This window comes from Mobula hypostoma, chromosome 9 (genome assembly GCF_963921235.1).
Source record: "Mobula hypostoma chromosome 9, sMobHyp1.1, whole genome shotgun sequence".
Classification (NCBI taxonomy): Eukaryota; Metazoa; Chordata; class Chondrichthyes; order Myliobatiformes; family Myliobatidae; genus Mobula; species Mobula hypostoma.
Window position 1 is genome coordinate 4,523,970 of NC_086105.1, and position 15,944 is coordinate 4,539,913.

The window sequence follows — 15,944 nt, forward strand, 5'->3', positions numbered from 1 at the left end:
AGAATCTCAGGGTTGTATGTGGTGACATGTATGCACTTCGATAATAAATTTTACTTTGAACTTCTGAACTTATTTGGGATTTCTAATTATTTTGTATATTAGCAATACAATTAATTTAAAAAGCATTCAGCCCATTGCACTGGTTGAAATATTACTTCACCAATTAAAGTATTTCATTTGTAAAATATGAAGTTTCTAATTATACTTGAATAACAAATGGCATGGATTAGTTTATTTGCAATTCTTACCAGGTTGGGGTCATAATACGCTTCCTGAGTGGGAGGAACTCTGTCAATTTGCGTTTCATTTGTCGGAAGCACCTTTGAACAATTGATCAGCATTTGTTCCAGACTGGTCAAATCCTGAAATAAAAGTAGCATAAAATCCAAGAAAATGGTGACTATTCACAAGAGACATCTCTGCATCCTCAACCCCATGGTGGATTATGATGTTTCTGATCCAAGATTTATTCAGAAATCAAGAAAGTAGCACAATATTTGTTGTTTTACGATCATTTAATTAAGTGCTATAGAACAAAGATTCGGAAATGTAGAGCTGCAAAAGTCTAGTAGCTAAGATCAAAGAACAGAAAAAAGTAAAAATGCTGGGACAACGCATCCTGCCCTTCGTATACTTCATAGATAAGAAACATTCCATTCAAATTTGTAGATAAGTGTTAACCAATCAGATGGCCCCTATTTAAATAAGGTGATACCAAGTTTCCAGAAAGACAACTGTTCATCTGTGGGACACACAGAACAATTGCATATACATACTAAAGTTATATTTTTATGTATTGAGATACAGCACTGGGTGCCACACCACCCAGCAATCCCCCGATTTCTTAACCTGAGCCTAAGCACAGGACAATTTACAATGACCAATCAACCTACCTACCAGTACATTTTGAACTGTAGGGGGAATCAGACCAGAGCACCCAGAGGAAACCCACATGGTCACGGGGAGAACATACAAACTCCTTACAGGCAGTGGCAGAAATTGAACCCTGGTCATCTGTACTGTAAAGCGTTGTGCTAACCACTATGCTATTGTGCTGTTATATAAAATACAAACAGGCATAAATTTTTAAATTGCAAAGAAAATAACAATTATACAGTCTGTCAATGAAGGTTCTCAGTCATCCAAGCCATTGGATATCAAGCAATAGTAAATCAGGCAACTGGACTTACTGTATCGCACTCATCCGAGGCTTCTGGTTTGATCCATGGTGAGTATTTTTCCAGTTTATAAATTCTGAGTTGTTTAAAGCTATAGCAATCACATGAGTTCACACCTCCATTCATGCAAAGATAAGACTAATCACCTGTACAACTCTTAAAGACCCTCATTTGATTGCTATACCTTTAAACAACTCAGAGTTTATAAGCCAGAAAACTACCCACCATGGGTCAGAACCAAAGAAGCCTCTCGGATGAGTGGCAAAACAACTTCTAGACAACACAGCAAGTCCAGTTGCCTTGAGTTACTACTACTTGATAATTATGCAATACAGTCTAACAATCATTTTAGTAAAATTATTAAATTGGTATGGTCAGCATATAGATCAGTAAATAAAAAAAATGTTCTTAGTTAAAGAACGCCCTCAACTGTCCATTTAAAAACCAGGCGATTCACTCAGATCTGCTCTGTTTAAGCAATTAAATGGAGCAGATGCTTGGGATTCCTCAATGTAGGCTGAACTGCAACCTTCCACATAATTAAGTCCCAAGCACCAGAAATCTACCAGTGGGAATAAAATGGGGCATCACAGACTCTTGTTCAGAATGAAATTGCTCCCAATGAACACCCACAAAGATAGTGGGAACAACTGGCTGCAAGGTGACGGGGAAGTAGATCTTTTCCTTACATTTAATTCAGATGTAAGTAAATTAATTTCAAGTCGATTTTTTTGCATTATTACAGATTTTTAAAACATGTTCCTCAATTTTCCGAATAATGGTTTCTCAGGAAAGGCAGCTGGTCATATGTAATTCCAGATCCCCATTAAGACCATAAAAGCATGGAGTCAGAATTAAAATGAGGGGAGACTTAATACATATACAGAATTATGAGGGGTAAATGCAAGCAGGGTTTTTCCACTGAGTTTGGGTAAGACTAGAACTAGAGGTCATGGGTTAAGTGTGAAAGGTGAAATAGTTGAGGGGAACATGAGAGGGAACAACTTCTCTCAAAGGGGGTTGAGTGTGCGGAACGAGCTGCCAACAGAAGTTGAGGAAGCAGGTGGAATTTCAACATTTAAGAGAAATTTGGATAGGTGCATGGATGGGAGGTGTATGGAGGACTATGGTCCAGGTGCAGGTCGAAGAGACAAGGCAGATTAATAGTTTGGCATGGACTAGATGAGCCAACAGTTTCACTGCTGTGGTGTTTTATGACTCTAGGCTACTCAGCCCATAAAGTCTGCCCCGCAATTCAACCATGGCTATTTATTATCCCTCACACCCCTTTTCTCCTGCCCTCTCCCATAACCTTTGATATCCTTACTAATCAAAAATCTATCATCCGTTAGTCTTGCGAGACCATGGATCTGCGCCTGGAAAGTCTTCACTCTCCAGGGCGCAGGCCTGGGCAAGGTTGTATGGAAGACCGGCAGTTGCCCATGCTGCAAGTCTCCCCTCTCCACGACACCATTGCTGTCCAAGGGAAGGGCATTAGGACCCATACAGCTTGGCACCAGTGTCGTCGCAGAGCAATGTGTGATTAAGTGCTTGAATCTATCAACCTCCACTTTAAATATACCCATATTAATGGACTCTATTCTGCTGAGAGACTGTCACTGGAGAAACAGAGTGGTCCAAGCATCAATGATCTTGGTATTAGTAGATCTGCTCCAACACATAAATGTTCCAGACAACAATCGTGATTCAGAACCCAAGCAGAGGATACAAATTTTACCTGCAAGCTCAGGGGGAGCTCATGAATCCGAGTTGCCAATGTCCTGATTTCTCGGTCAGAGAGAATTCCTGATCGATCCGTGTCAATTTCATCAAAAACATCTGAGAGGTTTAATGGCTGGAGTGCACTCATGACATAGTAAAAATATGAAAATGCAAACTGCATGTCCTCAGAATGACGAACTTTATGGTTAGAAGTCTTGTCAAACGCCTCGGGAAATCTGTCCAAAAACATACTATTTTGGTAAGTGAGTTAAATAATGCTGGGTTCTAAGCATGTTAAAAGATTAAGATTAACAAATTTTGTAAAGTGGCTTTTTTCCCCAATTTCCTATATCTTCCTGTTATCTGGATTTTTACTCAAGTCTTGTGTACACTTTGTTGCCTTAAATAGCCATTCAGTGCTTCCAACCACGCTCAGAGCAAAGAAAGATCACAAGGCAAAGTCAAACTCTACCACTCAGAGCAGGTTTCAATCTATTCATTTATTTAGAGACATAGCGTGGAGTAGGCCACTCCAGCCCTTCGAGTCGCACTGCACCACTTTAACTCTAACCTAATCATAGGACAATTTACAATGATCAATTAACCTACTTGGTGCACCTCTGGACTGTGGGAGGAAACCGGAGCACCCAGAGGAAACCCACACATTCATTCCATGGGAGGATGTAGACTCTTTACAGATAATGCTGGAATTGAACTCCGAAGCCCTGAGATGTAATAGCATCGAGCCAAATACTACACTACCATGTTTCCTGTATTATGCAAGTACAACATCTGAGAACGGCCATGGCCTCAGGCAAACAGATTGACAACTTAAGGCCTTCCAAGTCTTGTGACAGCAAGTCATGACGAATGGGGCAAATCAGTCTGATGTTGGCTGAGAAGAACAAAAATGGAAATCTTGGAGGTGCTGAAGAAGGTACAGATATCAGGAGGTGGCTGAGGAAGATCTAATAGAGGTTTATAAAATTATGAGAGGCATATATAGAGTAAACAGACCATCTTTGTTGAAATGTCTAACACAGAGGGGAGAGGAGGTAATTTCAAAGGAGATGCAAGTTGCAAGTTTCTTTGCACAGAGAGTGGTGGGCACCTGGAATGCACTGCCAGGAATGGTGGTAGAGGCAGAAACATTAGGGCCTTTTAAGAGACGTTTAGACAGGCATATCAATGTGAGGAAAATGGAGGTATGTGGACATAATATACAAAAAGGAGATACGTGATTATTAATTGAATTGGATCAGCACAACATTGTGGGCCCAAGGGCCTGCTCCTGTTCTATGTTCTCGGGGATGTGTGGTGGCTTAGCTGTTTGAACTTCCTGCTAAGGTACCCAACTTATACTGTAAATTTAGCTTAAAACCAAAATTTAATCTGAAACTTTCTCTGCTTACATGACCAAGTACTCTCACCCTCAGACCTGCCTTGGGTTAGTATATTAAATATTAAAATTTAAGAGAATGGACACAAACCTAGCTATCTTTTGTTGACAGTTAGAAGAAACAGAGGAGTGCTTTTTGCAGGCCACTGTACACCCACAATCCTGATTTGCAGGCTGTGATATTGTTCTGCTCAGCTCCAAGTTTGGGACAGGGGGCATTTGTCCTAAACTGAGGAACTAGTTACATTTGTACCTGGCCATGCCTCCTAGACCCCAATGGAAAAGATAAATGAAGAAAAGCAATCTATTTTATTTTAATTTCTAACAGTTAATGTATTTTAATAATTTGAAATCTAATTGTATTTTTACTCTTTAAATGCCTTCAACTCATTGAAAGGCATTTAAAGATCTCATTGAAACTTATCAAATGTTGAAAGGCCTTGATAAAGTGGACGTGGAGAGGATGTTTCCTATGATAGAGGTGTCTAAGACCAGAAGACAGGGACGTCAACTTAGAACAGATGAGGAATATCTTTAGCCAGTGAGTGGTGAATCTGTGGAATTTGTTGCCACAGGCGGCTCTAGAGGCCAAGTCACTGGTTATATTTAAGCCAGAGGTTGGTAGATTTTTGATTGGTCAGAGCATGAAGGGATACGAGGAGAAGGCAGGAGATTGGTGCTGAGAGAGAAAATAGATCAGTCCTGATGAAATGGCAGAACAGACTCAATAAGCCAAATTGCCAAATTCTGCTCCTATATCTTATGGTCGTGGTCTAACTACCAGAGATGTTTAGAAACAGTCAAAAAGACCTTAAAAGATGTTAAAGGGTAATTAGGCTAGTCAGAGTATAACATCGGACTCCACTGTCAAAGGACAAACCACCCCTTGGACTCACACACTTCACAGAATAACAATCTAGACAAGTGCATCACATGGCATGTCGAGCCACATTGCCTCACAGAAAGGATAACCATACTTAGATTATATTTTAAATCATGCATTTTTGTGTCATGCTCCTTCTCAAATTAACATTAGAACATATTGCAGTGAAAATCAGAACCCCATAACAGATAGATTAATTAAAAAAAATTAAAACTGGAAAAGTGAAATTGACAATATCTCACAGATCTTGAAGATCACTCATGATTATGCGGTCAATCATATGAGGCATATGAGCAGGAACTTTACGAGAAGTAAATCCAAATTTGGTATTGAGAAGTTTATTAACATAACGCAGTGAGTCTGCAAATGTGTCCTGGAGTTTTCTTCGCATTTGTTTACCATCAGTGTGATATGCACTTGCCTTCTCCAGTTTTTCTTTCTCCTAAAATAAACATGTTATAGTTCATGAGATTTTAGGTTAAGTATTAGGTATTTTCAGACGTGAACTGATGACATACATTTTTAAAAGACTGAATTAAAAACGGAGAAACCAGTCAACAATATTGCCATAGGATAGTTTTCAATTAAACATAGACAGCAAAGCTTAATGCCAGTTATCCCAATTTGCACACACATCCCTCATTTAATGTAACCAATCATGTATGTAGTGAGGGGAGGTAGATAAACACAAGCAAGTGCGGAGACTTTGTTCAACAGCATTTGTCTGAAGTCATTTTTAAGGCTATTATGAGCACCCTGACCAAGTTTTTGATCTCACCAGCATCTCAAAACAACATAAAATTTATAGAACAATGTTGCGTGTACCAATACGTCTACGTTGGCTTAGAAAGAGCTGCCTAGTCTAATTCCATCTCCCAGCGCGAAGTCCACAGTTTTGTTGGTCAAGGCTCATTCAACATGCAACTTCTATTTCAATGTGACGAGTTTCTGCCCTTACCACCTATTAAATAGTAAACTTCAGCTTACGAGCGTGGGGAGGGCAAGAAACACTGTCACCCTCCCTTTAAACCTTGTACCAACTATTAGTAAGGTTGATCAATAGCTCCAATCACTAATTCACCCTCCACAACCCCTCACCAGCTACCTTATCACGTAAATTCACAGGGTGGTGAATTTGTTACCACAAGCAGCTGTGGAGGCCAGGTTGTTGGATGTATTTAAGGTAGAACTTGACAGGTATTGATTGCAGATGGCATCAAAGGTTACAGGGAGAAGGCTGGGAATGGGGTTGAGGAGGGGAAAAAAGGATCAGCCATGATTGAATGGCAGAGCAGACTTGATGGGCCAGATGGCCTAACTCTGCTCCTATGTCTTATGTAAACTCCTATGTTAACTTCTCCTTGTTGGACAAGTGCCATTACGAAGAAATCAGGCAGTGCGTCTATTTTCTTAGAAGTCTGAAAAGATCTGGCTTGTCATCTACTACTTTGACAACCTGCTATAGATATGTGGAGGAGCGTATGTTGACTGGTTGTATCAGGGTCTAGTACGGAAACACCAATGCCCTTGAATAGAAAATCCTTACAAAAAGTAGTGGATACGGCCCAGTCCATCACAGGTAAAGCCATTTTAGGAACATAGAAACATAGAAAACCTGCAGCACAATACAAGCCCTTTGGCCCACAATGCCGTGCTGAACATGTACTACTTTGATAAGATGGCGCATCAATTGGGGATTATTAAAATTGCAGCAAACAGATATGGGCATCATATATTCTCATGGATTGAGAAATGGCTAATGAGTTTTTAAATAAAAGCCTTGGAATACAAACATGATTTTCCAGTTGGGAGATTGTAACAGGAGAGGTGCTTCAGAGATCTGTGCTGGAATCCCAGCTGTCTAACATATTTTCAAAGTTCAAAGTAAATTTATTATCGAAGTACATATATGCCACCATATATAAACACTGAGATTCATTTTCTTATGGGTATTCACAGTAAATAAAAAGAAACACAAATATTCATAATAATAATTAAATAAGCAATAAATATCAGCTGCAAGTAAGTCGATAGGTTGTGGGAACAGTTCAATGTTATGGTGAGTGAAGTTATCCCCTCTGGTTCAAGAGTTTAATGATTGAGGGGTAGATATGTGATACAGTTCTGGAACACAAATTGGATCTACAATATCTACTTTGCTAGGTATAATCTCAAAAAATACATATGCCAAACAATTGCTCTATAATAGAGCCAAGCTGACTTTGGTTAATCATATCATTTGTCAAATGCTCTACCATTCTTCAATAATAGACCACTACTTTTCACTCCAACTGTCATGTTAACTGGTCTATAGTTCTAGTTGTTTTTTTCTCTCCCTTCTTAAGTAACTGCTTGGAAGCATTCTAAATTCTATGGGACTTTAGAAGACGCCAGTCAGTAGATCCACCATCTTCTTGGCCACCTCCCATAATTCTGGGATGCTAGTAAATCCTGGGGACTTAACACCTCTGGATTCCAATAATTTCTTCAATACTATTTTTTTTAAATAATGGAGCCAATTTCTTTGAGCTCCTCATTCACTAGACTTGTGGCTCTCTAGTATTTTCTATAAAAATAGCAAAGAAATTAAGACCATAAGAGATAGGACAGGGGTTCCCAAACTGGGGTCTATGGATCCCTCAGTAAATGGTAGGGGTCCATGGCATTAAAAAAAAGTTGGGAACCCCTGAGGTAGGAGCAGAATTAGGCCATTCGGCCCATCAAGTCTGCTCTGCCATTCCATCATGGCTGTTTTATTATCCCTCTCAATCCCATTCTCCTACCCACTATCCATAACCATTGATGCCCTGATTAATCAAGATCCTATCAACCTCCATTTTAAATATTCCCAATGACTTGGCTTCCACAGCCATCTGTGGTATTCAGTTTCACATATTTACCACCTTCTGGCTAATGAAATTGCTCATCACTGTATTCTCTAATATTCTGCTTCCGGTTCCAGTATAATTTCTCTTGTCTCATTTACAAGGCACCCACATTAACTTTAATTAATCTCTTACACATTTTTAAAAATGCTTATTGCATAAACACAGAATTACCCATTTTTGATATTTTTGTACCAAGCCATTCAAGTGAATAGTGGATTTTGTAAACTACTTACTTCCAACAGATCTTGGAAATACCCTTGTTTCTCCCAAGGTAAAAAGCCAGCATAATTTTCCACATAATTATGCAGTTTTCTGCTGGCATGAGCTGCATCCATATTTTTAGATTCAGCTTCTGGAGCCACAGTATTGCCTCCTCTCAGTGCTTTCTCCCTTTTCTCTTGGTGCTTGAACTTGGTTTCAATTTCCCTTGCACTCAGATCCTGTTTCAGTTTGCTGTTCTCATTTGGTATGAGAATATTAAGAATTTTCTGTGAAGTTACGGGCTTAACATCAGCTTTTTGGAAGTCTGGGATGTCTTTGGCTGGGTGTTTTAGCATGCTGTTCACTTTCATAATAAACGAAGTATTTAGAGTCACTGGATTGTTAGCTGGTTCATTTCTTCCAGGTTGCTCTTTCTCAACTTGTGCTTTTGTCAAAAAAGTCTTAGCTTTTTCATCCTTACCCTTATATACTGTAACAGCAAATACTCTTTTTAATAAGTCCTGATCCTTTACCAAAGTAATCATTCCTGTGTGCTGAGACATCTCTTTATTTTCATTTTGTTTTGAAGAATGGATAAGATTTCTAAAAGGTTCTAAAATTAACAACTTTGTACGATTGTACCCTTTAAGTGTAATATCCCCATCTTTTAATTTTGAATCTAATTCTTTTAACTCATTTTGAACAGTAATAGGCAGAAGTGATACATTAATAAACTGAAGGTCATGAAGGTGGCGGCTGATATTCAAGTGATCCAGAGTCCTTTCCTGAATTTTGGGATAAAGCAGTTCTTCAGCAATGTCTTTGAAAGGTATTTCTATTTCCAGTGGTGATGCAGTGACATTTATCGCCTTTCCTTCCTTCATGCTGGTAGTTTGGTTTGATTTTGGATCTTCCCTGGTGTCAACATCTACAGTAAGGTGCCTTTTAAACTCCTTGTCATTTTTATCCAGGAAAGTCAGGTTAAAATGGATGGTAGTTGCATTCATTCCTGTGTGCATGATCAAGTGAATGGTCTTCCATTTGTTAGCCACTGAGGCATGCCGAATAACTGCATTATCCACGTATGATGCCTCTGTGATCTTGTTAGCAACGTCCTCAAAACTGAAGTAAGGTAAAGCCTCACCTTTCGGGAGCACATAATGGGTCCGGTTGGGATGGAGAATCACACGGTACATCTGATCAAAGTGTTCTGTGAAAAATTGTTGAAAACCAAGTCAACACAAAATGCCTTTAAGCAGCAAAGATTTCTATGGATTTTGTCCTCTCATTTCTGCAAAACTGAAATCAGATATAAAATAATTTCATAACATTTTGGCAATAATAGAAATGGACAGTTAATGCAAAAACGATCTTGCAACCCTTGAAATAAATGTAACCAAAGTGATTGAAAGGAGAAGTAACGCAAGGTTAAAAAGTGATGTGGTTCTAAAGGCATCAGATAATAGACCATTAAACTTTCCTCTGTACTGTACATTCAAGGTGTTTAAATTCAAAAACTAGCTTGCAAAATATAATTACAGCAAGGAAGTGTGATTGGTGACATCCAAATTCTAGGAGAAAGTGAGCTTTGGGGAGAGGTCCTTTTGCAGGAGTTGGAGAAGAAGTGAGGTGCGGAGCAGAGATAACAGAAGACACTTGCGAAACCCTGCCCGAAGGATAGATCCTGTTGTAAGAACCCCTTTGTACAAACAAATGGTTCCAGAGGAAGTGCCAACACTTCTGAGTTAGCTAGTTATTTCAAAATAGACTTCGAGGAAAGTTTGAATTGTGGCTGGTGTCCTTCACACTGAATGTGGGTTTAACACTGTGGGTAATTAATGAAAAGCACCCCACTACCCAGCAATGAGCTCCAACATTTATGTGCACATCATAGACTGGCTTAATTATAATGGGCCCTTTTTCTGTTAACTGAAAGTTAAAGCTGGAATATCTGTAAATATACTTCTACTTTAAGTTTATGCCAGTGTAAGTTACATTATTTCCTGACAAACAATACCTTTTGCACAAGGCAGTATTTATACAGCATTCACCATAACTTGCGTCCGCTCAACAGAACATTCCAAGTTTCCTGTTTAGTTGAACCAGAATCATAGCGACCCTGGACGTGTGTTGCTTATTCTCACCGTACCCATGCATCACTGAGTCACGTGGAAGTTGCGGAGGATGATGTGCTGGGTCTGAAGGCCCATGGGATGGCAGGCAAGGACGAGAGGAACTCCAGCACTGTTAAGGTGCTGGGAAGATGGGGTGAGCACAAATGTCCAGGAAATGGAGATGACGACGGTGAGGACAGCATCAACGGTGAGGAAAGGAAACCCTGTTCTTTGAAGGAGGACATATCTAATGTCCTGGAAAGTCGCATCCTGGGAGTAAACAACAGGAATTCTGCAGATGCTGAAAATTCAAGCAACACACATCAAAGTTGCTGGTGAACGCAGCAGGCCAGGCAGCATCTCTAGGAAGAGATACAGTCGACGTTTCAGGCCAAGACCCTTCGTCAGGACTAATTGAAGGAAGAGTTAGTAAGAGATTTGAAAGTGGGAGGGGGAGGGGAGATCCAAAATGATAGGAGAAGACAGGAAGGGGAGGGATGGAGCCAAGAGATGGACAGTTGATTGGCAAAAGGGATATGAGAGGATCATGGGACAGGAGGCCCGGGAAGAAAGACAAAGGGGGGAGGGACCAGAGGATGGGCAAGGGGTATAGTCAGAGGGACAGAGGGAGAAAAAGGAGAGTGAGAGAAAGAATGTGTGTATATAAATAAATAACGGATAGGGTACGAGGGGGAACTGGGGCATTAGCGGAAGTTAGGGAAGTCAATGTTCATGCCATCAGGTTGGAGGCTACCCAGACGGAATATAAGGTGTTGCTCCTCCAACCTGAGTGTGGCTTCATCTTTACAGTAGAGGAGGCCGTGTCAGAATAGGAATGGGACGTGGAATTAAAATGTGTGGCCACTGGGAGATCCTGCTTTCTCTGGCGGACAGAGCGTAGGTGTTCAGCAAAACAATCTCCCAGTCTGCGTCGGGTCTCGTCAATATACAGAAGGCCACATCGGGAGCACCAGACACAGTATATCACCCCAGCCGACTCACAGGTGAAGTGTCGCCTCACCTGGAAGCCCTGAATGGTGGTAAGGGAGGAAGTGTAAGGGCATGTGTAGCACTTGTTCCGCTTACAAGGATAAGTGCCAGGTGGGAGATCAGTGGGGAGGGATGGGGGGACGAATGGACAAGGGGGTCGCGTAGGGAGCGATCCCTGCGGAAAGCGGGGGGGGGGGAGATGTGCTTAGTGGTAAGATCCCGTTGGAGATGGCGGAAGTTACGGAGAATAATATGTTGGACCCAGAGGCTGGTGGGGTGGTAGGTGAGGACCAGGGGAACCCTATTCCTAGTGGGGTGACAGAAGGATGGAGTGAGAGCAGACGTGTGTGAAATGGGAGAGATGTGATTGAGAGCAGAGTTGATAGTGAAGGGAAGCCCCTTTCTTTAAAAAAGGACATCTCCCTCGTCCTGGAATGAAAAACCTCATCCTGAGAGCAGATGCGGCGGAGATGGAGGAATTGCGAGAAGGGGATGGTGTTTTTGCAAGAGACAGGGTGAGAAGAGGAATAGTCCAGATAGCTGTGAGAGTCAGTAGGCTTATAGAAGACATCAGTAGATAAGCTGTCTCCAGAGATAGACACAGAAAGATCTAGAAAGGGGAGGGAGGTGTCGGAAATGGACCAGGTAAACTTGAGGGCAGGGTGAAAGTTGGAGGCAAAGTTAATGAAGTCAACGAGTTCAGCATGCGTGCAGGAAGCAGCGCCAATGCAGTCGTCGATGTAGCGAAGGAAAAGTGAGGGACGGATACCAGAATAGGTTTGGAACATAGATTGTTCCACAAAGCCAACAAAAAGGCAGGCATAGCTAGGACCTATACGGGTGCCCATAGCTACACCTTTAGTTTGGAGGAAGTGGGAGGAGTCAAAGGAGAAAGTATTAAGAGTAAGGACTAATTCCGCTAGACGGAGCAGATTGGTGGTAGAGGGGAACTGATTAGGTCTGGAATCCAAAAAGAAGCGGAGAGCTTTGAGACCTTCCTGATGGGGGATGGAAGTATATAGGGACTGGACATCCATGGTGAAAATAAAGCGGTGGGGGCCAGGGAACTTAAAATCATTGAAAAGTTTAAGAGCATGGGAAGTGTCACGAATATAGGTAGGAAGGGATTCAACAAGGGGGGATAAAACCATGTTGAGGTACGCAGAAACGAGTTCGGTGGGGCAGGAGCAAGCTGAGACAATAGGTCTGCCAGGACAGGCAGGTTTGTGGATCTTGGGTAGGAGTTAGAAACGGGAAGTGCGAGGTGTGGGAACTATAAGGTTATCCATCCAATATAAGCTATATATCCATCCAATATAAGCTTAACTATAAGCTATCCATCCAATTGATAGCTTTTGATTCTCATTAACATATCCAAATGACATTCACCTAAACAGTTTCTCAGCTTGTTTTTGATTTGATTCATTAGGCTAAAACCTCGCTCACAGTCCGCACTAGACGCAAGAAAGGTTCCCCCAATGTCCATCAACTGTGCAAGGTCGCAAAACTGTTCATTTTGAAGTACAAATGCCACCATTTGAGCAAAGTTTGAAATCAGTTTGGATTTAATTTTTTCTTGCACGGAAAATTTGAAATCATTAAACTGTCTAACTATTACAATATTTTCAGCTAGAAAATCATGATATTTTAGACATAAGGCATTAACTTGTTCATCACCAAATGTGAAGTTACAATCTGCAATTGCGGAGAAATCAAAAGCTGACCATTCTTGTACCTCATCTTCAGGAAACCTTTCTTCCAAATGAACACTCCTATAACGGGTATTAACGTGTTCTGTTGCCTGAGCTTTTGTACACCGTCCAAATGCAATTTACTTGCCAAATGACGCTTCAAAAAGTCAAGTTTCCAAATATCATCCCACTTCTTTCCACTAGCAAATTCTCCAGCAACTTTCGCATCACGACAATACAAACAGGTAACTCCAGTTTCCGAATCATACATAAATACTTCTCATAGCTGAACATTCATGACCTCATGAGCTTTCGATGTAGCAGTTTCTACTATTTTGTTAAGCCAAACAACTTTAAACAAATTTGCAGTTCTTTTGTGCTTCACGCTCTTTGCTTCTTTTGAATTTGACATAGTGAATCAATTTTTTTTTCGGTAAAAACTTAGTAAGCTATCTACAGGATTTGAAACAGATTTCTGTAAACTTTACAATATGAACACTGTCAGCCAAAGATGGCTGCCGCCGTGACGCAGTTGTACAAACCGGAACAGGAAAAGTGAAGTGATGTATATTAGTGACGTGCATTGTGGTATTTGAAAAACCGACTAACTAATTAACAGAAATATTTAGCTAAAAGATTATTTTCAATAATCTGTTAGGGATAAATTTGTCCCAGTGAGGAAGATAAAGAATGGCAGAGTGAAGGAACCACGGCTGACAAGTGAGGTGGAAAATCTAGTCAGGTGGAAGAAGGCAGCATACATGAGGTTTAGGAAGCAAGGATCAGATGGGTCTATTGAGGAATATAGGGTAGCAAGAAAGGAGCTTAAGAAGGGGCTAAGAAGAGCAAGAAGGGGGCATGAGAAGGCCTTGGCGAGTAGGGTAAAGGAAAACCCCAAGGCATTCTTCAATTATGTGAAGAACAAAAGGATGACAGGAGTGAAGGTAGGACCGATTAGAGATAAAGGTGGGAAGATGTGCCTGGAGGCTGTGGAAGTGAGCGAGGTCCTCAATGAATACTTCTCTTCGGTATTCACCAATGAGAGGGAACTTGATGATGGTGAGGACAATATGAGTGAGGTTGATGTTCTGGAGTGCGTCGATATTAAGGGAGAGGAGGTGTTGGAGTTGTTAAAATACCTTAGGACGGATAAGTCCCCAGGGCCTAACGGAATATTCCCCAGGCTGCTCCACGAGGCGAGGGAAGAGATTGCTGAGCCTCTGGCTAGGATCTTTATGTCCTCATTGTCCACGGGAATGGTACCGGAGGATTGGAGGAAGGTGAATGTTGTCCCCTTGTTCAAAAAAGGTAGTAGGGATAATCCGGGTACTTAAAGACCAGTGAGCCTTTCGTCTGTGGTGGGAAAGCTGTTGGAAAAGATTCTTAGAGATAGGATCTCTGGGCACTTAGAGAATCATGGTCTGATCAGCAACAGTCAGCATGGCTTTGTGAAGGGCAGATCGTGTCTAACAAGCCTGATAGAGTTCTTTGAGAAGTAACCAGGCATTAGATGAGGGTAGTGCAGTGGATGTGATCTATATGGATTTTAGTAAGGCATTTGACAAGGTTCCACATGATAGGCTTATTCAGAAAGTCAGAAGGCATGGGATCCAGGGAAGTTTGGCCAGGTGGATTCAGAATTGGCTTGCCTGCAGAAGGTAGAGGGTGGTGGTGGAGGGAGTACATTCAGATTGGAGGATTGTGACTAGTGGTGTCCCACAAGGATCTGTTCTGGGACCTCTACTTTTCGTGATTTTTATTAACGACCTGGATATGGGGGTCGAAGGGTGGGTTGGCAAATTTGCAGACAACACAAAGGTTGGTGGTGTTGTAGATAGTGTCGAGGATTGTCGAAGATTGCAGAGAGACATTGACAGGATGCAGAAGTGGGCTGAGAAGTGGTAGATGGAGTTCAGCCTGGAGAAGTGTGAGGTGGTACACTTTGGGAGGACAAACTCTAAGGCAGAGTACAAAGTAAATGGCAGGATACTTGGTAGTGTGGAGGAGCAGAGGGATCTGGGAGTACATGTCCACAGATCCCTGAAAGTTGCCTCACAGGTAGATAGGGTAGTTAAGAAAGCTTATGGGGTGTTAGCTTTCGTAAGTTGAGGGATAGAGTTTAAGAGTCGCAAGGTAATGATGCAGCTCTATAGAACTCTGGTTAGGCCACACTTGGAGTACTGTGTCCTGTTCTGGTCGCCTCACTATAGGAAGGATGTGGAAGCATTGGAAAGGGTACGGAGGAGATTTACCAGGATGCTGCCTGGTTTAGAAGAGTATGGATTATGATCAGAGATTAAGGGAGTTAAGGCTTTACTCTTTGGAGTGTGACGAAAAACCAAGTTATCAGAAGATTGATGCAAATGAGAGAGATAAGGGAGAAGTGTTCAAAATGTTAATGAGAGACGAGAGAGATTAACGAAAAGACACACAGTTCCGAGTATTGACAGACCGGTTGCTTTGAACCTGAACCGTTTGAAGTTTGATGGAGAGGCGATACCCCAGCAGGGGGATAAAACGAACAGGTTCGCTAAGGCAAGACAGACACCACGAGATCACGAGACCCTGGAAGAGTGGTGTTTGGAGGTCTGGTCGCGGGACCGACCATAGACGCACAGGGTGAAAAGGTACGATCGGCGGGATCCTGGTGTGTGTGTCCGCCCTTGCCTGGGTGCCGGGTTCACCGCGGAAGAACGATCGTATCCGGAACGGAGGGGTCACAGTTGGTGACCTCAGAAGACAGTAAAAAGGCTCGCCCGAAAGCTAACTGCGAGGAACATCAAAGGTCTGTTTTGAATCAGAAAATTTGCATATTCGCTCTCTCTCTCTCTCCAACTGCACAACAGCGATTACTGCGAACTGTACTAATCTGAACTGA

General features: G+C 41.7%; 1 protein-coding gene across 2 annotated transcripts in view; it reads right to left on the bottom strand.

Moving 5' to 3' along the window:
- The window catches only part of gnptab (N-acetylglucosamine-1-phosphate transferase subunits alpha and beta), a 79,868-nt gene that overhangs the window by 21,714 nt on the left and 42,210 nt on the right, over positions 1-15,944 (bottom strand). For both annotated transcript variants that reach the window (XM_063057643.1, XM_063057644.1), the window contains exons 14-17: positions 8,304-9,481; positions 5,425-5,624; positions 2,917-3,136; positions 249-362 (exon numbers count right to left, since the gene is read on the bottom strand). In XM_063057643.1, coding sequence (XP_062913713.1) covers positions 249-362; positions 2,917-3,136; positions 5,425-5,624; positions 8,304-9,481 — 1,712 coding nt within the window. The remainder of the gene's footprint in view (positions 1-248; positions 363-2,916; positions 3,137-5,424; positions 5,625-8,303; positions 9,482-15,944) is intronic.